Source organism: Macaca nemestrina, chromosome 2, assembly GCF_043159975.1.
Source record: "Macaca nemestrina isolate mMacNem1 chromosome 2, mMacNem.hap1, whole genome shotgun sequence".
Lineage (NCBI taxonomy): Eukaryota > Metazoa > Chordata > Mammalia > Primates > Cercopithecidae > Macaca > Macaca nemestrina.
The window spans coordinates 36,976,368-37,000,524 of record NC_092126.1 but is presented as its reverse complement, the minus strand read 5'-3'; the positions used below and the strand labels follow the sequence as shown (position 1 = coordinate 37,000,524).

At 54.2% G+C, this 24,157-nt stretch overlaps 1 protein-coding gene and 1 long non-coding RNA gene across 6 annotated transcripts; one reads left to right on the top strand and one right to left on the bottom strand.

The window, feature by feature from the left end:
- Positions 1 to 2,248: 2,248 nt before the first annotated feature.
- Positions 2,249 to 5,074, bottom strand: LOC105469889 (uncharacterized). Of its 2 annotated transcripts, XR_980116.2 has the most exons (4): positions 4,580 to 5,074; positions 3,368 to 3,502; positions 3,118 to 3,202; positions 2,249 to 2,761 (listed from the first exon to the last, which is right to left on the bottom strand). It is a non-coding gene; the product is annotated as an uncharacterized lncRNA (long non-coding RNA). The 2 variants fall into 2 exon arrangements; XR_980115.2 differs by having other exon boundaries at positions 3,118 to 3,502.
- A 408-nt stretch (positions 5,075 to 5,482) lies between these two features.
- LOC105469890 (angiomotin like 2) lies at positions 5,483 to 24,071 on the top strand. Of its 4 annotated transcripts, none has more exons than XM_011721467.2 (10): positions 5,483 to 5,655; positions 8,441 to 9,235; positions 12,133 to 12,439; positions 13,515 to 13,659; positions 14,050 to 14,142; positions 18,111 to 18,406; positions 19,528 to 19,841; positions 20,432 to 20,652; positions 21,217 to 21,396; positions 22,170 to 24,071. In XM_011721467.2, exons 2-10 carry the CDS (start codon positions 8,502 to 8,504, stop codon positions 22,226 to 22,228), a joined length of 2,349 nt encoding a protein of 782 aa, XP_011719769.1. In that variant the 5' UTR covers positions 5,483 to 5,655; positions 8,441 to 8,501; the 3' UTR covers positions 22,229 to 24,071. The 4 variants fall into 4 exon arrangements, with proteins under 4 accessions (XP_011719769.1, XP_011719770.1, XP_070947041.1 ...); XM_011721468.2 differs by having other exon boundaries at positions 5,638 to 5,655; positions 21,220 to 21,396; XM_071090940.1 differs by lacking the exon at positions 5,483 to 5,655 and adding an exon at positions 6,024 to 6,311.
- The last annotated feature ends 86 nt before the right edge of the window (positions 24,072 to 24,157 follow it).

Below are 24,157 nucleotides of genomic sequence, written 5' to 3'. Positions count from 1 at the left end.
ATCCTAATCTTCTATAGCAGGAATGAGGTAGATAACACCTAAAGCAAAAACATACTAAGAGAAGAAAAATAAGAATATTCTATAGAAATTCAAATGTAAACATAGAACATCTTAAAAAGTTTAGGCCAGGGCATGGTGTCTCACACCTGTAATCCCAGCTCTTTGGTAGGTCGAGGTGGGCAGATCACCTGAGGTCAGGAGTTCGAGACCAGCCTGGCCAACATGGCAAAACCCCATCTCTACTAAAAATACAAGAATTAGCCAGGCGTGGTGGTAGGCACCTGTAATCCCAGCTACTTGGGAGGCTGAGGCAGGAGAATCGCTTGAACCCGGGAGGCAGAGGTTGCAGTAAGCTGAGATCGCGCCATTACACTCTAGCCTGGGTGACAGAGCGAGACTCCATCTCAAGAAATAATAATAATAATAATAATAATAATAAAATTTTAAAAATGTTTAAAGCAATTGTCTCTTTGGAATGGAATTTGGTGGAGGGGGGAAGAGTAAAACAGGGGATTTCTTTCTTACATTATAGAACTATTTGATTTTTTCCCCTTTTTCTTTTGAGGTATACTTAATATATAATAAACTCACCTATTTAAAATGCACAGTTTGATTGGTAAGTTTTGTCATATGTACACCACAGTCAAGAGAGTACACATATCCAGCACCCTCCACTCAAGTTTCCATGTGCCTTTGTAGTCCTCCTTCCCTCCAGGATTACTCCTAGGCAGGGACATATGGATGACTGGAGATCAATGGCCATCCAAGAATGGTTCAACAGTTCACTGTTTTAGTGAACCAGGGGTCTGTGCTTCTAGTGCAGGTTCTCCAGATGCCAGCCTGGGGAAAACACCTCACTGTTCAACTTGGCCTTCAGCACTCAGCTTGAGAAATACCTCCTCCAGGAAGCCCATCATGACTGCCTCCCTGTGCCCATGCTCCCTTCCTTCAAGGTGTAACTCTCCACTTTGTAGTGTACTTGTTTCTTTTTCCCCTGCACCCAGTGGGCATTCCTAGCCCTGCAAGAAGGAAAGCCCCCTTTGACTCACAGGGGCTGGCTCGGAGCAGGTGCGCAGGGAATATTTGTTGATTGAAGGTATAAAATACATGACGGAATAGATATATGGAAGGGTGAACGGGTGAGTGGATGCAAGGTGTTTTCCCACGTCAATGATATGAGGCTGTTTATATTAAAGATGGTATCTCTTTAAAGACCACGTGAAAACCCAGCAGAGGCTGAAATGGGAGGAAAGTGCCGAAACACAACTGGAGCCATGAGTCCATTCTTGGAGAGGTCTGAGAGACACCTGTCCCAGGATGAAATCCTGTCCCAAACATCCCTTCCCCTCCCCCTACCCTCACCCCCAACCTCAGACCCAAGACCCACCCAGGGAGCCCTGGGCTGAGCTGACCCCAGCAACTGGAGATGTGACTCACTAGGGGGCACTCTTCCATCACACCAGCCCTGCCCCAGAAGGCACAAACCCTGCCCTAGGCCCTTTCCTGCAAACTCAGGGGCCTCTTCACATTCCCTGCTGCCTCTTGCCAAGAGCAGAGGATCTTTCCAGGCAGCAATGGCACATCCACAATATCAGTATTCACTCAGTATAAGGTAGCTTTGCAGAAAAGGCAGGTGTCTGGGGTTACACTGATATTTCAAAATGGTCTTTCTTTATTCACCCGCCAGAATGTGCCCATTCTTAGATCCTCACCCCATTCCTTCCCAGTCTGATGGCTACCCACACAAAAATAAACTCAAGTGTGCGCTCCTGCATTTCATCCAAGTATTTGCCAATATCCAGACAAGTCTTCCATGCAGGACTGGAAATTGTGAAGGCCCTGGGCAGTTACACACCCTAGAAAAAGGGGAGTAAATGGGAGCATGGTTCAGAGCTCCCTGCCCATTGTGTAACCTCACCATTCATAGGAATCCTCTTAGCCCTGGGCCGGCAGGGGCACCAGAAGGAAGAAAAGGGCCACAGAGGAAGGCCAGGGGCTCAAGGAATGTGTGCAGTTTGGAGAGGCAGGGCTTCTTCTTCCTTTGTTTTTGTTTTTGTTTTGTTTTGTTTTTTTGAAACGGAGTCTTGCCTGTCACCCAGGCTGGAGTGCAATGGCGCTATCTGAACTCACTGCAACCTCTGCCTCCTGGGTTCAAGCTATTCTCCTGCCTCAGCCTCCCGAGCTGGGATTACAGGCATCCACCACCATGCCTGGCTAATTCTTGTATTTTTAGTAGAAACAGGGTTTTGCCATGTCAGCCAGGCTGATTTCGAACTCCTGACCTCAGGTGAGCCATCCGCCTTGGCCTCCCAAAGTGCTGGAGTTACGTGCCTGGCCGCTTCTTCATTTTTTAGGACAACATTCTCTTACCTAAACCATTGTGGGGCCTAATTTCATAAATGCTCCAACTCCAGAGGATTTAACCCCTAAAGACACAGACCCCGTGAAGCCCTTTGTGCTTAATGGAGATTCCAGACCTGAAGCGTGAGAGTGAAAGGGAGAGGGGGCAGCAGTGGAAGGAGAAGATTTGGGGGAGAAAACCTAGAGGGAGTGATGAAGGGAGGGGTGGAGAAGGGAGTGAAGGGGGGACAGGGGTTTGCAGGAGGACAAAGAGAAGAAAGTCCCCCACTTGGGTCTTCTGCTCTTGGAACTGGAGCACTAGAACTTCCATCCTAATGTTCAGATTCTTCCTATGAATTTGCTTCGTGCTCCAGTAGGCTTCTTGTTCCCATAACCTGTCAGAGGGAGTGTCCAGAGGAAGCTGGAAAAGTGAATTTCACAACTAACAGTCATCCTTTGATCTTGCCACCTGCACCCTGGAGCTCTCCTCCACTAAGCAAGCATTTGGGAAGTAAGGGGAACATTTCCTTCCCAGCTGTATGAGAGGAGGCTACTAGGGTCCCACCAAGAGCTCACTTTCATATTCTGGTTGGGTGCAGTGAGATGCAGCTGCAGGGCCAGACTGAGGACATAAACCAGGCACGGACCCAGACCCGGGCTAGGGAGAGGCGATGGTGTGGGTGCCTGAATCCCTTGCTAAGCCATGTACACACCTATGATACAGCCACACCCCAAGGAGCTACACTTCCCAGAGCAAAGGCCTCCAGCCTGGCTTACTCTGAGAATTAGGTCACCTCCGCATCTTTCCTGGGTAGGATTCCTGACCCAGTCAGCCACATTGTCATCTGGGAAGAATCATAACCTGCAGGAGGAAGAGAGGAGGTAAAGGAGAAAGGGACAAAGTAGACTGAGACAAAAGTGGAAGAAGAAAGCACTGGCTCACTAAGAAGCCTCTCTCCCCTCTGCTGTAAGCGAAGATAGATTCGTAGGCAAGCAGCCTGGCCCGCCCAGTGTCCCCTGTGCATACCTGCCTCTGGCACATCTCAACGGTGGTCACCTTCTCAACCAACCACCCTGCAGAGCTGGGATGGCCACCAGCTTAGGCAGGTTCCACGGAGCCTCCCAGCAGCCCGTGCCTGAGAGATCGTGCCCTCCGTTCTTTCTGCAGAGAGAAAGGGAAAGGAAAAATAAAAGTACATGCACATTTCTCATTTAGGTTTTGGGATCCCTCTCCCGCTTCTGTCCCTTTGGGGACAGAAATTAGCAATCATGGGTGCCTGTGTGGCTCCGCAGCAGGCTTGTCGGCTCCAAGGTGTACCTCCTCCACTCTAGCTGCCTTGAACTGACGCCCTTCTGCAACCATCTCAAGAATATTTGTCAAACATTTTGTCAGGCATCCTCCCAAATGCCTGAAAGACAGGACTGTACCATGCCGTGTTTCCCCCGATTTTACAGCCCCAGAGTTCACATGTCCACAACCACTCCCCTGCCTCCACCAGTTATACTGTCCATAAGGTAAGGCCACTCAGAGACCTCCTTCCTTTCACTTCTAAAATTCCTACCTACAGTGGTATACTGATCACAGCTTCTCTTTGTAAGGGGATCCTTGGAAAGCCAAATATCCCTTAGCTTGGCACAAATGATCCATTTGCTCAATCATCTCAGATTCAATCACTGTTTGAAACACAGTGTTTGGCTTCTAAGTAAAACACACACACACACACACTTTTTGTGAGTTTCGTTAAAAATTAACAATGTCCCTGGCAATTAAGCTTGCAGAGTTTCCTTGTCCTTGGTTGCCTCCAGTGAATTTGGGACTTGCAAACTCCATATTGAGGGGAGGACCTAGCCAGGGGTAGAAATCAGCCCTGACTATCCTGGTGGACAGGGCCCGACTGCCCCCACCTCACCCCAACTGACTTGTAGAGAGGCCTTGTGTGGTGGGGACGGGGAGAGTGTGTCAGAGCAGGCTTTCTGAAGAAGGAGTTTCCACCTAGCAGAGGAAGTGTCCTGGGGGCAGAGGAGAGGATTCCACGCAGGAGCCACCGAAGTGGGTACAAGGGAAACCCCCTGGCTGGCAGGGGTGTATGGGGAGGTAAAAAAGAGACTAAAACAAGGACAGGGCAGGTGAATAGAGGAGGGCTCCCAGCGTCTGCCCTGTTCATCTAGGGAGCCTGGATTCTGATAGCCAGGGAGGGGTTCTGAGAATAAGAAACCAAGCAGCCCAGTGGCTGATTACCTGGTTCTCGCTGTGTGTGACTCTGGACACGCTGCTTAAGCTCTCTGAGCCCTGGTGTCCTCATTTATAACACAGGAATGATAACAGAACGCCGTTGAAGGGTGGCTTGGCAGGGCTGAATCGGATGGCTGGGCGAAAAGCCAACGGTGGCACACCTTGCGCTCTGAGTAAAGGGGCGCCTATTATCACCTTGGGGAAGAATTGGACAGAGCGCCTGACGACGGGTGATTAAGTTGGGTAGGTGGGTCAAATTGACCGGATTTTCCAACCCAGATTCACACTTCCTCTGGAGACAGGTCGTAAAAGAGCTGGCAAAGGTGTTTGTAAACACAACTGCAATTCAAAGGTTGCCGCTGGGGGTGAAAGCAGCGGGGGTTAGGGGAAAGAGGCTGGGTGGCTGGAAGCATTCACTTCGCCCGGGGCACTGTCCCAGCCCAGAGGATATGTCTTTGCAGTCCCTCCTCCTTTTCCCCCCTCCCCCGGTACACACACACACACACACACACACACACACAGCCGGAGCCCCCTCCCGCAGCAACCTCGGGACACGCGTGGTACAGCCCTTGCTGTCGTCCCGTCGATAGGTTTAGGGATGAAGGGTGAGAGCGGGTCGGCGACTGGGAGTAGAGACGATAATAAGCCGAGTTGGATTAAATTGTCTCCAGCAGCTCCCAAGGCAAAACGGGGGGGCAGGGGCGGACACAGCGCGGCCTGGAGGGCGCTGGGCGAGGAGGAACGGAGCTCGGGGGCCGGCCCGGCCCTCAGCCAGCAGCGCCGCCTCCCCGGAGGAAGGCGGGGGCCGGGAGGAGGGAGCGGGAGGAGGCGGAGGGCGGAGGAGGGCGGCGCGCTGAGAGGTTATTTGTGGTTCGCTTTGATCCCGAGGGGGAACCTGAAACTCTCACATTCCTGGCATAGCAGCCGCCTCCGGCGCGGGCCGACCCTGGGGCTGCGCGCTGGGGCGCGAACAGCCAGAGCGTCGGCGCCACGGCCGAGAACACATCTCCGCTGCCGAGCTGAGCCGCGCCGACCAGGAGGTTGTGGTGTCTGACTGCGCCGGGCACCCTCGGGCCGCAGCGGTAAGGAAGGCTGCTCCGCGCTCGGGAGAGCGCGCGAGGCCACAGAAACGTGCCCCAGCCAAAGCTGTAGTCTCCGCGCAGCCCGGCCTTTTCCGGGAGTCGGAGCCCCGAGGATCGAGCGTCCTCGGGGCGCAGTGCGCCCTTTCGAGGCAGCCGCAGTGCTGGGCAAGAGCCGTTCCACGCGGGGAGCCCAGCGCCCTGGGCTTTGCGGGGCTCTAGAAGCGCGCGGGTTCCTTGGGGCTGGGGGAGAGGGGAGCGGGCCGACTCCGGAGAGAAGAGCGACGGTGTTTCGGTTTGCGGGTCGGCTGGGGTGGGGGTGGCGGGGGACAGGGATGGAGGCGCCGCTTGGAGCTCAAGTTGCAGGGTCTTGCGGGCTGATTTGGTTAGGTGGGGGTTACAGGTGCCTTTGCCCCCAACCAGTCCAAGAATTCCTCTTTGTCTTCCTTGGAAAATCCTCTCTGGAGCCACGAATTGGCTCTCACTTAGAAAGAATGCAGCCTGCTGTCCAGCCCGGTGACGTCAGCGTTAGAGTATTTGGAAAACAAAGAGGGCTCGAGAGGGAGGGAGGCGGACCCGCGATGCTTAAAGACCTCTCCGGGCCTCGGGCTACCCTCACCGGCTCGCCCCAGGCTTACCAGCGACCTTCGGTGCTCCAGGTCCGCCCGGGCTCGTGGTGGGGCGGGAGCCCTGGCTGGGGTGCGAGAGTCTCCTAGCTTGGAGACTGTCACTTTGGTTCCTTAGGCGAGCGGGACCCCAGGCCAAGGCTGGAGACGCGCGCTGGCTTAGAAAGGCGGCCTTCAGAGAGCGCAGCAGAGGGGCGCGGCCGGGGGCGAGGAAGCAGGTTTTAGTAAAGGCTCAGGCGTTTGGTGTCTGAAAGGACGTGAATCTGAGGGGCTTGGCCGGGACAAATTCGCGATGAGAGGCCTTGGAGGTGTTCCTTGCTCCCAGTCCGGGCACACTGTGGAGCGCCTGGAATCTGTCGGGAAAGCTCCGCATTCCTTCCTGCCGCTCCCCTGCCTCTGTGGGAGTCGGCCCAGAGAGTGATTATCTTAGGAAATGCCCGCAGATAAAACTCCTGGGCGAACTGAATCCCATGCGAATTGAATCCCATTTGCTTGCTTTGCCTCGGGTAGCTCCGGAGTCTTGCACATCTACCCCTCGTTGTGTGCGGGGGCGGGGGGGGAGTGCATGACTCGGTGCCAGGAAGGATGGGTACAGAGGTGCCCTCCAGACTCATCCCCCACTCCTCACCTCTGGGCAGCTGTAGCCCTGGGGTGGGGAGAAGGGAACGATTGGGAATGACTGCTCTGCTAACATGCCATAGCCCAAACTGAAGCAGGACACTAGGGCTAGTTTAGTGGCAGAGGAGGGGCCACATTCCTCCCACCCATCCCCCAATCGCTGCCCACACACACAGGACCTGTGGCAGTGTGGATTCTGTTTAGTTTTCCCTGGAACCCAGTTTGGAGATTTGTGTTGGAAGAGGCTGTGGAAAGGAAGCTGGGTGAGAGAGGCAGGCAGCTTTCCAGTCCATGAGCCACTGGGAGCCCAGACTTAGAAGGGAAATCCTTTCTCTGATATTATCTCCGAGCACTTTAGGCTCACAGTCCCCTCTCCTCTGCCCCAGGTCTCTCAACCAACAACCTCCCCTTACTTCTCCGGTTAGCCCAAGTCAAGATGGGCTTCCTTGACACTGATGTCAAGAAAGATGCTGAGTGCCTGTCCCCTATGTGCCTAGAGGACCAGTGGGGGCTTTTCCAAGTAGCAAGTGTGTGTGTGTGTGTGTGTGTGTTGGGGAGGATAATCATAAAATCAAAGACATCATGCCATCCTTTCTTTTTCCTGGAGCTCTCTTGCAGTTACTGTCAGCACAAAGACTGACCCACTAACCTTAATGGGTGGCACCCTTTTGCCTCATCTCACAATACCATTGTCCTCTTGGAGCATTTTTATTCATCCCTTATTCACCAATTCAGGTGCAATTCCTCCTTCCTCCTGTTAACCTTGTGGAGTGACTGCCAAGGTCGTCCCATGACAGGGAGCCCCAGATTCATTCTGTCAGCAGCGCTTGATGAAGCAGAGTCCAGGCCCATCCTCCAGGAGCTCTCTGGTTCAGGGAGAGTGAAAAAAGTGGGCAGGGGTTCAGCGGGCTAGAGGGTGGTAGGTTGATTGTGCCAAGGCTGGGCTCTGGCATGCCTCAGTGTAGAGGGTCCTGGGGGCCTTTTGCCTAGGGCTTTTCTACTGGACTGCATGCATTTTTTATCACCTGCCAATAAATTGGGGCCCCATCCACCCCTAGACTGAATAGCTAAGTGGTTAGATCTGAACTAGGCCAGCCTTGGAATTGCCCATCAGGCTGTTTGATGTGTAGCTGGCTGTACGGGCGGTGGTTCCTGGTGGGTTATCTTCTGGTTTCCTGTTGTCTCTCTCCAGGAATAGTAAGTCACCATGAATGTTATCACAGTCATTGTTTACCAGGATTTTCACTGTACCAGGAGCTCACAGGCCACTGCCTCTTTTTATTCTCATCTCCATGAGTCAAGCAGAATTCTTTGCATTTTTCTGGTGGAGAAACTGAGGCTCAGAAGTTAGATAACTTGTCTTAATCAGTAGATAGCAGCACTGGTACTTGAATCCAAGCTTATGTGACCTGCCCCACCCCTGCTCTTCACTTTTGTGCTTTCCACCAGAGTAATAATGGAAATCCTGGAAAACCTTCTCCTTTCCCATGGACTCCCACTGATTGCTTTTCTCTCTGTCTCTCTCTCTCCCCACCCTCCTCTAGGTGCTCTGGGGCCAGGTGCCACCGGCCATTGTCCAGGCAGCTGTGTGCAAGCCAGAGAAGCATGAGGACACTGGAAGACTCCTCGGGGACAGTCCTGCACCGCCTCATACAGGAGCAGCTGCGCTATGGCAACCTGACTGAGACACGCACGCTGCTAGCCATCCAGCAGCAGGCCCTGAGGGGTGGGGCAGGAACTGGGGGCACAGGGAGCCCCCAGGCCTCCCTGGAGATCCTGGCACCAGAGGACAGTCAGGTGCTGCAGCAAGCCACCAGGCAGGAGCCCCAGGGCCAGGAGCACCAGGGCGGTGAGAACCACCTGGCAGAGAACACCCTCTACCGGCTGTGCCCACAGCCCAGCAAGGGAGAGGAGCTGCCCACCTATGAGGAGGCCAAAGCCCACTCACAGTACTATGCGGCCCAGCAGGTGGGGCCCCGGCCACATGCAGGGGACCGAGATCCCCGTGGGGCCCCCGGAGGCAGTCGGAGGCAGGATGAGGCCCTGCGGGAGCTGAGGCACGGGCACGTGCGCTCCCTGAGTGAACGGCTCCTGCAGTTGTCCCTGGAGAGGAACGGCGCCCGGGCCCCCAGCCACATGAGCTCCTCCCACAGCTTCCCACAGCTGGCCCGCAGCCAGCAGGGCCCCCCACTGAGGGGCCCCCCTGCTGAGGGCCCAGAGTCCCGAGGACCCCCACCTCAGTACCCTCACGTTGTACTAGCTCATGAGACCACCACTGCTGTCACTGACCCTCGGTACCGTGCCCGCGGCAGCCCGCACTTCCAGCACGCTGAAGTCAGGTAACTCTCCCCACCTTGGGCTTTCCAGTTCCTGGCTTATCCTCCAGCACAGGCTGTCAGGGAGGAGAGCCTCAAGATCACAGCTTGTGTCAGAGCTGGCCAGATCCCCACCCCACCTCCAGCCTTCCTGAGAAGGGAGAGCTATTGCCTGGCAGAGAAGAGAGATGTAACTGAGGTCCCCTAAGAAGTTAGTGGCGTCCCTTGCCTTAGTTCAGAGATAGGCACCATTGTCTGCTGAGCTTGAGCATTCTAGTAACTACCGTCCCCAGAGGACACAAATCGCAACAGGCGGTTAAAGGTTAGATTTCAGAAATAACTTCCTAAAGGCAAGGTTGGGAATCATTGCCAAACTGTTTCCAAGTTAAGTAGGAAGAAGGTGGGACCTCCTTCTCTGGAGGCTTTTTAAGAAAATGTGAGCAACTTGCCTTCTATGATTATTGGGAGGCATTCCTAACTAGAAGCTGGAAAGGCCCGGTGGCCTCATTAGAAACGTCTCTGCATCTTACACCAGCGCAGGAGCTTCCCTGTCTCTCCTCCCCATTTCCTGCCATACGCTTCCTGCATCTGCAGCCTGCAGTGGGACAGGATTCTGGGTCCAGGTGGGCCTCTTTCTGGGGAGGCTCAGGAGAGGCTGCTGGGTCAGGGCAGGGACTTAGAGTCTGATTCTGAGTATGCTGGGAGGCCCTCGGGGGATGTGATTTGGTTTTCCTTTTCTAAGTGCTCTTTCTGGCTACCATGCAGAGCATGGTTTGTGAGGGGCCAAAATGGAAGCAGGAAGACTTGGGGGAGGCAAGAAGTCTAGAGAGTTTGGAAAAATGAGTGTTCCTAGAAACAAGGCCCCACCTCAGGCTTCTCATCTGGCCCGCATCTTTTCAGAGAAGCAGACACAGCCATCACTGCTGCATCTCCCCCTGTGGGAGTCCAAGAAACCCCACCAAGGGACCCCAAGGATTTCAGACTCTTCCTCTGGTGGCCCAAGGTCAAAGTCTGGTTCTCTTCATGCCTGCTGAGTTTTCCTTTAGTCACCCACTTTCCCACCGTCCGGCCTTTCCTTGCTCTCGAGAAATGTGTGACATGATGGGGTTGGTATGGCGGAACAGAGGATGGAGCCTCTTGGTTTTTCTCCAGCCTCCACCCCCTCCAGACTCGCACCTTATCGCCCTTCTCAGGGCTCGGTCAGGAAGAGTTTCGGAAGCTGAGTGGTGGTTTCTTCTTTTGGACCAGCCTTATTGAACTCTGTCAGGAAAAGATAGTAATCGTGGCAAGGAAGTAGACTGTTTGCAGGAGAACAAAAAGCGGGGGAGGGAGAGGACGGGGAGAAAGGAAAGCAAGTGTGAAGGGAAAGGAGTTGCTATTCTTTCTCAGAGCTAAGTCATCCCCAAAGAATGCCAGTTGTGTCTGCCTGGCCCAGTGCAGGGGGGAGCAAGTTCTTGAAGCAACCTTGAGAATGGCCATTTTAGCAGTGGAATGGAGAGTTTGAGTACTCCAGTGGGGACCCTCTTCCCAGCTCTTACTGGAAGCCCCATCTTAGATAGTAGGAGAAATACATCTGCCCAATATCCCCTTTCGGATGATCTGATGAAGATTATTTGTTAGGAACTTGGGGCTAGACTCCTAGCCTAGGGTCCTGAGAAGAGCAGGGGGGCCATAGGCTGTATGGGGGCAGGAGGCAGGGGCAGGCTGGGTGTGCATGAGTGCTGACATGATGCACCTAGAAGGAGAATTTGGGTTTTGTGGGGCTTCTGGGACTTGGAAGAATCTTTGTGAAACTGAGGCAGTTGTGATGCTGGGAATCACAAGGTCCCAGAAAGGCTCTTGGACTCCCCGTGCCTCTCGCCCTTTGCTCCTTCCCTCAATACGGAGCCCTATGGGTGATGTTACACCAGTGCCAGAGGCCAATAGAACATTGTCCCCTGAACTCAGCAACTACAGTAGTCCAGAGGCAGCCCTTACTCCCAAGGAAACCCAGAGTTTGGGCCACATTTATTCTCTAAACTGAGGGTAAACCGAGGTTCCTACTAGAAGAGATGGAGGATGGGCCACCACTACAGGAGCACCTGCCACCCACCCAGCACCGGCCCCGCACTCTGCCAGGCCTTACATAGCATCATCCTCACAAACCCTGGCGAGGCTGGAAACCCTCATGATGCAACAGAGCAATGCCCTGTCTGTGGGGCTGAGGCACTTGCCCAAGGTTAAACAACTGGAGCAGGGATTTAAACCCCTATTTGTCAGACTCTAGAGCTCAGACTCTTACGCTGACATCTGTCTCACTGTTCTAACCTTAACTGGAGTCTTCTAAAAATGATTCTGGGTGGGTGGGGGCTGGGGGTAGCAGGACTTGAAATAGAAAGGAGAAAATGAGTGCTGCTTTGGCAGTCTTGAAACTGGCCACTCATGTAATAGACATAAGGTTGCTGCTGGGGCCCAGCCACCAAGTTGTCCTGGGGCCTGGAAGGTTATATGCTCAGTCATGATTGACATAGCCTCCAGCCCCAAAAAGAACCTTCCATTGACTAGAAGTGTCAAGGTGCATTTTTCAAGATGACATATTTAAGCATTAGTTGCTTAGGAGGCCCAGGATTGCTCAGGCTGATCTCCAAGGCCCCAGCCACTGTGAGGCGGGTATGAAACAAGCATCCTGACATTAATCCCCTCCAGCTCTGCTGTCTGACTCTTGAGAGCCTTAGGCAGAAACATTTGGAAAAGGCCTTCCCCACTGGTCCCTGCCTACCACTTGAGGGTTGAATAATTATCTGCAGCAATTTTAATAAATATTAGTTATGAATAATAACCATCTTCCCAATATGCCTAGGAATGGGGCGACTCTGGGCTGCTCCGGGTGGGAACCATAAGGGTCTGTGCTGTCTCTGAGCACCGTCTCTTCTGTTTCCCAGGATCCTGCAGGCCCAGGTGCCGCCTGTGTTCCTCCAACAGCAGCAACAGTACCAGTACCTGCAGCAACCCCAGGAGCACCCCCCTCCCCCACATCCAGCTGCTCTTGGCCATGGCCCCCTGAGCTCCCTTGGCCCACCTGCTGTGGAGGGGCCAGTGAGTGCCCAGGCCTCCTCAGCCACCTCGGGCAGTGCCCACCTGGCCCAGATGGAGGCCGTGCTGAGGGAGAATGCCAGGCTGCAGAGGGACAATGAGCGGCTGCAGAGGGAGCTGGAGAGCTCTGCAGAGAAGGCCGGCCGTATTGAGAAGGTAGGCCCTGCTGGGGTTTCAGAGGGGCAGACCAGAAAGAGACCCCGAGGGGCTACCTGGGGAGTGGGTAGTCCAAGGAGAGGCAGAGGAGCCTGAAAACTGTTTGGCTTGATTTCCCCCATCCCTCTGTTCTCCACCTCCCTCACCCCTCATGCACCCTCCTGAGCTGACTCCAGACAGCTGGGGAACAGCCGAGAGGCCGGCAGAGCAGGCCTGGAGCATGAGCAGTTGCTGGCCAGTGGTGATTAGAAAGAGCCCATTCACCAGCTCCTTGCACACTCGCACCCTTGCCCTGCACACACCCCCTCTCATGGACACCTCCCACAGAGAGCCCTTTGTGTCCCCCACACAACAGCAAGTCTGTTCCAGGCCAGCCCTGGCGAAAAAGAAAACTTCTCCTCTTGGAAAGACTTGTTGGAATCACAGGCCAGCTAAGAGCACGTGCGGAACCTGCCAGCAGCCAAGTGGGAGGAGCAGCCGGGGCCCAGCTGGCCCTCTGGGTGGACGGTGATGCCTGGGGGACCAGGCAGAGGTGGCTCAGGCTTAGACCTGGTGCCTGCTTCTTTAGTGAAGGATTACCAGTTTTCTGCTGAGGCTCAGTTTTAGCAGATGGCCTCAGGCCTCCCTTGACTGTCCTGTGGTGTCCAAGTTAGGTCCAACCACCCCGACATGGCTGGAGTCTTTTGGTGCCCACTTCTGACCAACCGTACTCAGTTTCTTGGTGGAAGCCAGCCAAAAGTAGAATGTTTCCTTCTGGACACTGGGCACAGGGAAGCTATGTTTAGTCACCCTACAGGCAGCTACTTCCAAAGTACCTGGCCCTAGGGTCACTCAGCATCTGGTCCTTGGGGCAGCCGATGGACCATTGCTTGCTGGTCCCAGCAGTCCAGTCTACTTCTGGAGGCTACAAGCTTCTGATCATCCCGCCATAGTCATCCCACCAAAACCTGGAGGTTTTGCTCCTGCTTGGTGTCCTCTCATCTGTCACCTTTTCTGATGGAGAGTAGTGGGTCAGCCTGGAATCACTCCCTAGGAGCTCTCACCTTCCTTCAGCTCTGCTGTCTGCCTCTTGCAGCTGGAAAGCGAAATCCAGCGGCTCTCTGAGGCCCATGAGAGCCTGACCAGAGCCTCCTCCAAGCGTGAGGCCCTGGAGAAGACCATGAGGAACAAGATGGACAGTGAAATGAGGAGGCTGCAAGACTTCAACCGGGATCTTAGAGGTGAGAGCCAGTCACACAGGTGGAGGTTGGAGAGCCTCTGCAGAGGGCTTACTTCCTCTGTTCTAGAGAAAAATTGGGAATCTATTACCTGCTAAAAGTGCAGATGAACTCAGAGAGCCAGGCTGAGACCCTCGGGAGCTGCCCTGATAGAGAGATGCTTGTCTCTATGTACTGGGTCTCGGATCCCTTCAGGGAGCTCCCATCGTGGGGCCCGGATGATGGCTTCTGACAGAGGAGGCTCCCTCCCATCGGGCCCTGAGCTGAGCCGGGGTTTCCTCATGGCCCATCCCCAATGTGGAGGATGCAGCCCCGTCTTGATAGGATGTCAGGAAAAATCCCAAGCTGGCAGCTTCACCTGACACTAAAACATCTTTCCTTCCCTTGAAACAGAGAGATTGGAATCTGCAAACCGCCGCCTGGCAAGCAAGACACAGGAGGCCCAGGCCGGCAGTCAGGACATGGTGGCCAAGCTGCTTGCTCAGAGTGAGTAGGGGCCTCACTAAGAATCCTGGCCTGTGTGCAGGCAATGGGACTGCTGCACACCCTCTGGACCAGGAAGATTGGCCTTCCCCCTTGCAAAGCAGTACTTTAGGAGCAGGTTTACTGCCTACTGTGTGCCCAACACTAGACTGGATCTGGGGATGGTGGGGAGAAGTGGCTTCCAAAGAAGAATAGGATCTAGCTGTGTATCTATTAAGAAGATCAGTTGACACTAGAGGGAAAGCCAGGGAGCAGTGATTTGCTGAGCTTCCGTGCTGACCATCAGTGCAGTGCATTGGGCAGTGCGGGAGGCAAGGTAACGCTGAACACACGTGAGGTGAAGAAGGAAAGGTCGTCTGAGAGCTTCCCAGGGAGTTCCAGGCAGCAGAAAGGTCAGGAGTGTGCAACGGGAATGTGAGAGGCAGGGGGCATGATGGAACTGGGCCATAGCAAGCCAAGTGGAGGCACTTGAGACAGCCAAAAATGGGATCCTAGACCTTAACCAACAGATGCATTCTAAAGGGGGTGGTCTAAGCATCTTTGAAGAATGGGCAAGTTCATTGACTAGTCCATTCATTAATTAGCAGATGTGTTTTGAGCATCTGGCAGATGTTCAGGTGAGAATGGGAGCAGGCCCAGGAAGGTACCATGGCAGGGAGGTCAGGAGAGAAGTGGTGAGCTTAAGAAAGGAGCAGGTTCCCACAGATTTAAAAGAACAAGGGGGGTGGTCCTAGAAACTGGTGATTAGGAGCCCCAGTGGCCTGAGAGAGAGGCTCCGTGGGGATGGCAGGGGTGGAGAGCCAGCCAGAGGTGAAGGAGTTATTGGGCCGTTCAAGAGGTACATGGGGTGGGTGGCAAAGGGAGCCTTGAGCTCAGCAGCAGGAGGCTCTAGCAATCAGAAGAGACTAACAACAGTTATTTATTGAGCTCCTACTAGGAGCTTTACTGCCGTTCAGGGTGTTTGCAGAGAAGTGGAATGGGAGTGGTTGGTAGCTGGGTAAACGTGGCTTTGAGGCTTCACAGGAACTCTACTATGAATGGCACCAACAGTAGTGTGGGGTGCAGAAATGGAGGAGCAGCTTGAGGACTTAGCTCTGGCTGGCAGCACCCCTATCTTCCTTCAAAGAGGGTTCAAAGACTAGGGCAGGGAATGGGGGAACACAGCACTGAAGGAATTGACAGGGTGGGGCAGGAGGTAGGCTGGTCTCTACTGGCTGGGTGGGGTGAGGTGGCAGCGGCTTAAGGTCTCTGGGAAGGAGTCAAAGGGAATGAGGGAGAAAGGGGATGGGGCAGCCCTGGGGTTTCCCTGAGGAGTCTGGGGAGGAGAAGCTGCAAGGGCAAGGCAGATTAGGGTGCCTGTGGAGGAAGGCGGACTTTTGGGGCCTGGCTCTGCCAAAGAAAGGAAGCCATGGGGCGGGTTTCTGGGAGCTTGCTAGCGGGTGAGAAGAGGGGGGCCGGCTGGGAGGCGTTTCCGCTCCCCGGGGAGCGAGTGAGCGCCGGGCTGTTCTTGGCTCCTCGCTGGAGCCATTAATCTCGCAGCCGCGGGTGACCTGGATGCCTGGCATTCCAGAGCCGCGAGCTGTTCCGCTCCCGGCCCGCCCCCCGCCGCTCCCTCCCGTGCGCGCTGCCTGGCGCCCTTCGCCCGGCTTTGGGAGGAGGGAGGGTGAGCACAAAGGGAGCCTGGAACGCGGAGGTGGGGGCTCGCTCGCTGCCCAGGGCGCATCCCGGGTCCCCTCGGCGCCTCGCCTGCCTTCCTGCCCGCCTCCGCTGGCCTCCGGGCGTCCTCTTCCCACCGGCACCCGGGCCACTTATTTCTTACTGAGGAGCTCTCCTTCCCGAGATCCCACAGGCCCAGGGCTTTATCAGGGTCCTGTTGGCAGGGGATGGCCAGAGCCCAAAGCCTCCCAGCCCCCACCAAGGCCTTAGAGATTGGACAAAGCTGCAGGAAGCCTCTGGAAGCAGAAGGCTGGGTCCTCTGGCCCCTCCTCCCTCCCCTAGGGTTGGGGAAACCCAGGCAGCTCTTCCTTGCTCCGTAGTAGCTATTGCAAAGGCAGGAAAGATGTGTCTGATTGACCTCCCTTTTATCTGGGGTCAGTCAACACTAGGAAAGTGTGGCCATTATCATCAATGCCATCTGCTTTTCCTCCTAGGCAAGCCACGCAGCCCCCCCAGCACTGCCTTTCTGGCCCCTCTAGGCCGGCCGTTCCCCCTGGGGATCTGGCCTTGAGGCCTGAAGCCGGCCTGTTAGCTCCACCCCCTTGAGAATGTTTCTCTTCTCCCTGCGCCTCAGGTTCTCCAGCTATAAGATGAGGCAGTCCTTCCCCACAGAGTCACGCTAAGGCTGAAATGAGATGCAGGCCCTGGGCAAACTGTGAACGCACAGGTGGAGTAGGGGAGGGTCCTCCCTGCCTGAGTCCAAACCTGGCTGCTCCTCCACCCCACTCAATGGATGTCAAGCCAGCGAAGTATGAACACATACGTTTCAATATTATTGGACTTCCCCTTATTTTCCTCCATGCCACAGAATGATACCGTCCTGGGCTCAGCCTTCAAAAATCCAAAACGAACCAAGAGCTAACCTGAGTTGCCTCTGTGTCCTCCTTGCCCTGCCCCAGGGCCCTGAGTAAATGAATCCTCCCTTCCGCATGCCAAGGTCTCAAGCCTTCACTCTTCTGTTCCAGAACTTGTACTGTCCTATATCATAGGTGCTTAGCTACATGTGGCCCAAGAATTGAAGTTAATGAAAACAAATAAAATTTAAAATTCAGTTCTTCCATCTTGCCACATTTCCAGTCCTCAGTAGCACGTGTGTCTAGTAGCCACTGCATTGGAGGGTGCAGTATAGAACAGTTCCACTCTGGCAGAAAATTCCACTGAATCAGAATGCTGTTCTAGAGACAGTGCCTTTAGGTTCACTAGCGGGGGCCCACAGCCCTGCCCCGCCTCCTGCTCTCCAGCAAGGTAGGCAGCTGACCCACTCCTCAGGGGGCAGCCTGGGACTCTCAAGGGGCAGGTGCCTGGGAGGTGGATTTAAGGCTAGAGCATCAGATGGAGGGCTCGGTGGTCTGGTTTGGACCTTTCCTGGCCATGCTGAGAGGGCCTCTGAGCAGAGTTTCTTTGGGTAATTAACAAAATGATACAAAAGTCAGGATAGCTGGACCCTTACACACTAATCCTTGTGCCATAGTCATTTTCATTGTGCTGCAGACTTTGCATTTCTTCCTGAGCCTGGTTGCTTGCATCTCAGTGATCTTTTCAGACCATGGAGGGAAATGTAGCCCTCAACGGACCTCTCGGCCTGGGTCTGCAGAAGGAGCCCCAGAGCTCTGGGTGGCCTCTAAGTACAAACGCCTCACCACGTAGCCAGAGGCAGCCTGGGCCTTTGTAGTGTGGCCAGCTGGGGTTTCCATTTGGCAGCACCATTCACCTCCTATGTTCCTCCGCTATAAGTTGGGGATCCCAAATCCTACCTGGAGGGGCTGGAGGATTCATGGAATAAGATGTGTAAGTGCCTGGTGTGTGGACAGCAGATGGTGGTTCTGTTCCCTCTTCCTTCATTCTCCCACTTGAAGGAGGACCATGTCACAGCCCACCTAAGCCTCTGTTTTCTCATCTGTACACAGGCATCACAGTTCCTACCTCAGCAGTCTCTAGCCGTCACAAGGTTCAAGGGATATTGTGGATGTGTTTTAGACATGGTGGCCCCCGGCACAAGTGGATGGTGTTTGGGGCTGTCCCATGGCAGTGTGTCCCAGTAGAAAGGCAGGGTAGCCCAGTTGTTTACTCCTGACTTAAACCTGAGCCTCGGTTTCTTCTTCCATGAAACAGGGTTAATAAGGGTACCTTATTCGTGTTACTGTTGAGAGAATGAGAAGCAACTGTGCTCATCCAGTGGTCAGCACAGAGCCCAGGAGGCAATGGCGCCAGCCAATGTAGTCACTGTCACTGATCAAGCCTCTCTCTCCCTACAGGCTACGAGCAGCAGCAGGAGCAAGAGAAGCTGGAGCGAGAGATGGCACTGCTGCGCGGTGCCATCGAGGACCAGCGGCGGCGTGCCGAGCTGCTGGAGCAGGCTCTGGGCAACGCGCAGGGCCGGGCGGCTCGAGCCGAAGAGGAGCTGCGCAAGAAGCAGGCCTATGTGGAGAAAGTGGAGCGGCTGCAACAGGCACTCGGGCAGCTGCAGGCAGCCTGTGAGAAGCGGGAACAGCTGGAGCTGCGTCTGAGGACTCGTCTGGAGCAGGAACTCAAGGCCCTGCGTGCACAGCAGGTGAGCTGAGAAAACCTGTGCAGGTGTCCAGGCTAGGGCAGCATCTGAGGATGTCAGCTTCCCTTCGTCCTCGGGGACTGTAGGTTTGGAGGCCAGGGCTGAGGCCCCAGGAGCCCCTAGTTAGATCTAGGCTGCAGGCCCCTTGCAGGGCGGCAAGGATGATTGCTCTCTGCTCCACCTTTGCTGCGTGCTCCCTTCCACTTGTCGTCTTAGCAGAGGCCCTGCCACCTGGCCCACATCCAGCCTCAGGGGACTCCTGTCCTCGGCAGCAGCAGGGTATATTGTCCTTGACCTCTAGAGAAAGTAAGTTAGGAACCTGGATATAGAAGGCCCTCGAGCTTTTTTTTGTTTGTTTTTTTTGAGATGGAGTCTCACTCTGTTGCCCAGGCTGGAGTGCAGTGGCGCAATCTCCGCTCACTGCAACCTCCGCCTCCCAGGTTCAAGCGATTCTCCTGCCTCAACCTCCTGAGTAGCTGGGACTACAGGCACGTGCCACCACGCCCAGCTAATTTTTGTATTTTTAGTAGAGATGGGGTTTCACCATATTGGCCAGGCTGGTCTTAAACCCCTGACCTCATGTCATCCACCAGCCTTGGCCTCCCAAAGTGCTGAGATTACAGGCATGAGCCACTGCGCCCAGCCACCAGCCAGCTTTTATATGCCTCCCTGAGATTGGGAGGAAAGATGGTTGCCCTAATCCATAGTGCTTAACCTCACTTTGGACTTCTGTGTAAACAACTCTTGGTGTTTACAAACCAAATAGCTATTTCTCCACTCCCAAACCTACCCTTGTGACAGAGTTAGCATGGCTGAACCCCCGGTTTGCCCAGTTCTGTTCTAATTTACACCAATTTTCCCAGTATAATTATTGATAGCACCCCCTTTGCCAGTTTGGAGGATTATTTGTTTGGTCTCTATGCCCTTGGCCATAGGATTCAGGGCAGGGGTATGGGGACCTGTGCTGTACCCCCATTTCGGTAGAGGAAGGATGGGGAAATGTATGCTGTGTATGGCCGAACACGCACATGTAAGAGTGACAGTCCTTGTGTGGAGGCGAAGACCAGTGGCTGCCGCACCCCAACCTCCACCCTTGACCACGGTCTCCACTCCTTGCTCTGCAGAGACAGGCAGGCACCCCAGGTGGTGGCAGTGGCAGTGGCAGTGGCGGGTCCCCAGAGCTCAGCGCCCTTCGGCTGTCAGAACAACTGCGCGAGAAGGAGGAGCAGATCCTGGCGCTGGAGGCCGACATGACCAAGTGGGAACAGAAGTATTTGGAGGAACGTGCCATGAGGCAGTTTGCCATGGATGCGGCTGCCACGGCTGCTGCCCAGCGTGACACCACTCTCATCCGACACTCCCCGCAGCCCTCGCCCAGCAGCAGCTTCAATGAGGGTCTGCTCACTGGTGGCCACAGGCACCAGGAGATGGAAAGCAGGTTCGGCATTGCAGGCCAGGCACCTGAGGTTTGGGAGGCGGGTGGCAATGTCCAGTCACTGCCCTGCCCTTGATCCCTGATAAACAAGCCGCTTTCCCCACACAGCTCAGCAGTCCCTCAAGCAAGCTGAACCTGCATGCTTGGCACACCAGGCGCTGTAAACTTGCATTTGCCTAGAAATACCGAGTCCTTGGTCTACCCAGGAGACTCTTACTGTGGAGGTGTTGGGTGCCGTTTAGGGCTTAGGCCCTGCCTCCTCTCTCCGGAGTGCTGCCCTCCAGGATGAGGGCTGTGCCGCCACTATCATCTGATGACTCTGGAACCCACCCTTGATGGCCTGCCTTTCCTGGTGTGGGAAGGGCCCAGGGCCTTATGCACTGGTGGTTTTCAGAGCCTGGGCTCTAAGAGCATCACATGCCAGAGCTGTGGTACCATTTCTAAGCCCCCTCTAGGTCCCTGCTACAAGCACAGAAAGATCCAGCCTGGCCGGGTTAGGGGAGGGGGGGTGCTTTTCCTCTAACTCCTATGAGGCGGGAAGGGTGGCTGGATCTATGGGTCTGACAGTGTGGGCATGGCCTCTCACCCCTCAGGTTAAAGGTGCTCCATGCCCAGATCCTGGAGAAGGATGCAGTGATCAAGGTCCTTCAGCAGCGCTCCAGGAGAGACCCTGGCAAGGCCACCCAGGGCTCCCTACGGCCTGCCAAGTCGGTGCCATCTGTCTTCGTGGCTGCGGCAGCAGGAACCCAGGGCTGGCAAGGGCTCTCTTCTAGTGAGCGACAAGCAGCAGACGCCCCTGCTCGGCTGACTACAGGTAAGAGGAGGCTGCTGCTGGGATAGATTGAGAGGTAGTTTCTCCTGGGCCTGAACACAGATTGCCAGACCTTTCCTCCCAGAACTGAGGCTCATGGGAGCCAGGGCTTCCTGATTGTCTCCCAGGGGAGCTGGCTTATTCTCTACCTCCAGTGACTCTACAGCCCATGGCTCTCCTGCCAGTGTGAAGAGGGGTATTTCGTCCCCATCGCCGTAAATTCCATCATGCTTTAGCCCCAGCCACTGAACTGAGAAAAATAGAGCTTCCTGTGCAGATGCACCTTCTATGCAAGCCCCCTCCACTCTTCCTTCTAAGCAGATGCCACAGAAACTCTAGAAGATTTAATCTACAAAGAAGGGTCCCACCACCCAAAACATTTGGAAGCCAATCCAATCTGGTAGTCATTCCCATTTTAAAATAGGAGCATTTTTAGTCTTAAAGTTCTTGCAGATCAAGAGCAGCCCACTCCACCTTAAATCCCCAGCAAGGACAGTTAACTTACAGTGTCCTTCACCAGGGCCACATCTTACAGGTGTGGCAATAACCATCCACCTACCTTCCCAGCAGACAGGGCACCCACAGAGGAGCCAGTGGTCACATCTCCCCCTGCTGCCCATGCCAAACACGGGAGCAGAGATGGGAGCACCCAGACTGACGGCCCCCCAGACAGCACCTCCACCTGCCTGCCACCGGAGCCTGACAGCCTTCTGGGGTGCAGCAGTAGCCAGAGAGCAGCCTCTCTGGGTAAGTCCTCCTGACCCCACTTCTGTGCTAGGCAGGGCCAGGGGAGCACTGGGGTGTGAACTGGAACACCAAAGCCTTTTCTTCCCAGCCCCCTCTGGGTCATTGCCTGTACTCCATGGGGAGCCCTGCATAGCCAGAGGTGAGCAGCGTGCCTGGCCCACCTCACTGTGAACATGAAGGGTGGCTGGCTGCATGAATAGGGAAATTGGAAACCCTGATTAGAGGCAGATCCAGAATTCAGAAAGAAAGCAACCAGATGGGAGGCACTTAAGCTCCTCTTTCATGGTCTTCCCTACATAGTTAATTTCCAATTTGATTATCCAAGAGAATGGAGCTTGCAAGTCATGCCGATGGCACTCTGGAAGCCTGTTGAGAGTCCGGGAAAGAGAAATCTGAGAAGATGCCATTTCTTTTTCCACTCCCCTTTCACACTGGCCTTTGCATATTTGCCTGTGCCTCCTGATCTCAGAAAACCACAGGCATGAAAAGAATGCTGCAGCCTCCCTCCCTCAGGCTCTCCATTGCTCTGTCTAAGCTCTCCAACCAGTTCAAAGTTAGAAACAAATGCATCTTACACATCGGAGGTTGGTGGGCTGGGCTGAGCACTGAGAGGGTGCAGAGCATTGTGCTTGGTTGGCCAAGTTCTGGGAACCTGGGCAGCAGAGGTGGGAAAAGTTGGTGAAGAAAGATCGTTGTATTTAAAATGTGCCAGGATTTTAAAAGCAATCTAGTAACACTCATTGGCATGTGCCTGTGTTCTTGTCTCTCTCCAGACTCTGTAGCTACATCCAGAGTCCAGGACTTGTCAGACATGGTGGAGATACTGATCTGAAGGAGGTGGTGCTTCAGGACTCTGAGCCATTCTCTCCCCTCCTCTGCCCTGTGCCACTCTCAGCCATTTCAGCAGCCTGTCAGCCGCTGCTTTGTCCCTTTCCCCAGCCAGACTCTCATTCCCATTGACCATCTGGCCCCAGGAGCTCAGGAGGAGGACCCCAGGGGAGAGGAGAACGGTGAGAGCACCAGCACCCCCAGAAGACTCTGCTTCTTAGCCCACATTCCTCCCGGCCTTATGGAGAATGAGGATTCAGCCTTGACTTGTTGCCCAAGGCCTGCTACTGGGGTAGCAACTGACAGCTCAGAAAGGAGCTGAGCTCCCTCTGCCCTGCCAGTTGTCAGTCAGGCAGGGAGGGAGGGGCTGTCTTGGTTTGGGGGACTAATTTCCCAGGACGGCTGCCCGTGGACACCAGGCAGACTGGTTCACTAATCAAGTCAGCCATATTCTCTGGCTAAGTTTGGTTCCAGCCAACCTCATCTGCTCTTCAGTTCCTCACTGCCTTCCTGGGATACTAAGACTTGAATCTTTTGGCGACTATTAAGGGTGTTAGTGTTGGAGAAGCCACAGCCTCACCTTCTCACTTGCTGTGGGTTAGGGGCCATTAAGTGGACTGGGAGACAGTGTGCAGTTTGTATATAACTCCCTTTCTTGTGGAACAGAAGACTGAGGCTTGCAGGTTCTGATGTGTCTCCATGGGCTGTGCTTCCCTCTTCCTACTGTCACAGTTCCTGAAACTTCTGACTGGCCTCCCAGTTATGCCTCCTCCTCAAGTTCCTGGCCCGTGGATGTTAAAGCTGCTTGATTCCCAGGATCTCGGCTGCCTTTTCCTCCATCTTGAGCCCTATAAATGCCCACGGGACCCCCACCACCAGCCTCTTGAATGGCTCCACAGCTCCTGTCCCTGGGACATCCTGTCAGTTTGGTCATAAACCCTGAGCCAGATGAAATGAGCCACCTTGAACAGACACCTGCCGTACCCCCAGGTGGGCTGCAGTGGCCCTCCCCAGTACCAGTTCTCTCTGAGAAACTGGAGATGTTGTCTTGTCCGCATAAATAAGTGTCTTTGTTCCCACCTGGAGGGTTTGGGAGAGGAGCAAAGCAGTTGAAAACTAGTTAATGAGCTACCAGAGTCAAATAGTCATCTGAATGGAGCCCCCATCACAAAACAGTGCCCAGGAGGCTGGCTCCTCAAGCTACCCATGCCCAGCGCCCTGAAGCAGGACCAGATGCTTTGGAATCGGGGTGGAACACCCCCATGGCAGCCTGCCAGCAGCAGTGACTCCGACTTCTGGTCTTAGAGAATCCCTCACTTCAGCCCCAGGAGCTATTGGTGGGTTTTAGCAGTTTTGTCTTTACCGTTTTTAGTTCTCCTTGATTCTTTGTGTTCTTCCTTTATCGTTTTTAGGTTTGGTATGTGTTGTTTTATTTCCATGGTTCCTCAAGTTTCCTTTTTAAACATTTGCATTTGCTGGACAATTGCATATTTTTTAAAAATTCCCCTACCCCCGTTTAAAGCTGAAAAATACATTTGGTTCATGTGCATTGTTTACAAAGCAAAAAGAAAAAAGAGAAAAAAAGGCAAAAAATATCGTGAAAGAAAAAAAAAAACGACTTAATATATTTTGGATTAATATTTGGTATTTCTTTTAAAGTATTTTTTGTGCTGTGAACGTTTTCTGCCAAAGACCATGATGTGTGTCTGTATGTTTAAGTTATCGTAAATATTTAAAATGTAAACATGGCTGTTTTGTTATGCCACCCTGTACCAGGATTGCTGCCGCATTCCACTGGGTATAACAGTATTTTAATTAAAAAAATAATTAAAAGTGATGTCTTTGCACAGGTGAGACTTTGCACTGAGGGAAGGGAAAGGGTGAGGATTTTGGGGGGCCACCCAAGTCATAGTCCAGTCTCTTCAAGGACCCA

What these genes read in the sequence shown, in the direction of transcription:
- LOC105469890 (XM_011721467.2), top strand. Translation starts at nt 8,502, where the DNA reads ATGAGGACACTGGAAGACTCCTCGGGGACAGTCCTGCACCGCCTCATA. An exon ending in CACCAGGAGATGGAAAGCAG is followed by an intron (nt 19,842 to 20,431) that starts GTTCGGCATTGC and finishes CTCACCCCTCAG; the next exon opens with GTTAAAGGTGCTCCATGCCC. An exon ending in CCAGAGAGCAGCCTCTCTGG is followed by an intron (nt 21,397 to 22,169) that starts GTAAGTCCTCCT and finishes GTCTCTCTCCAG; the next exon opens with ACTCTGTAGCTACATCCAGA.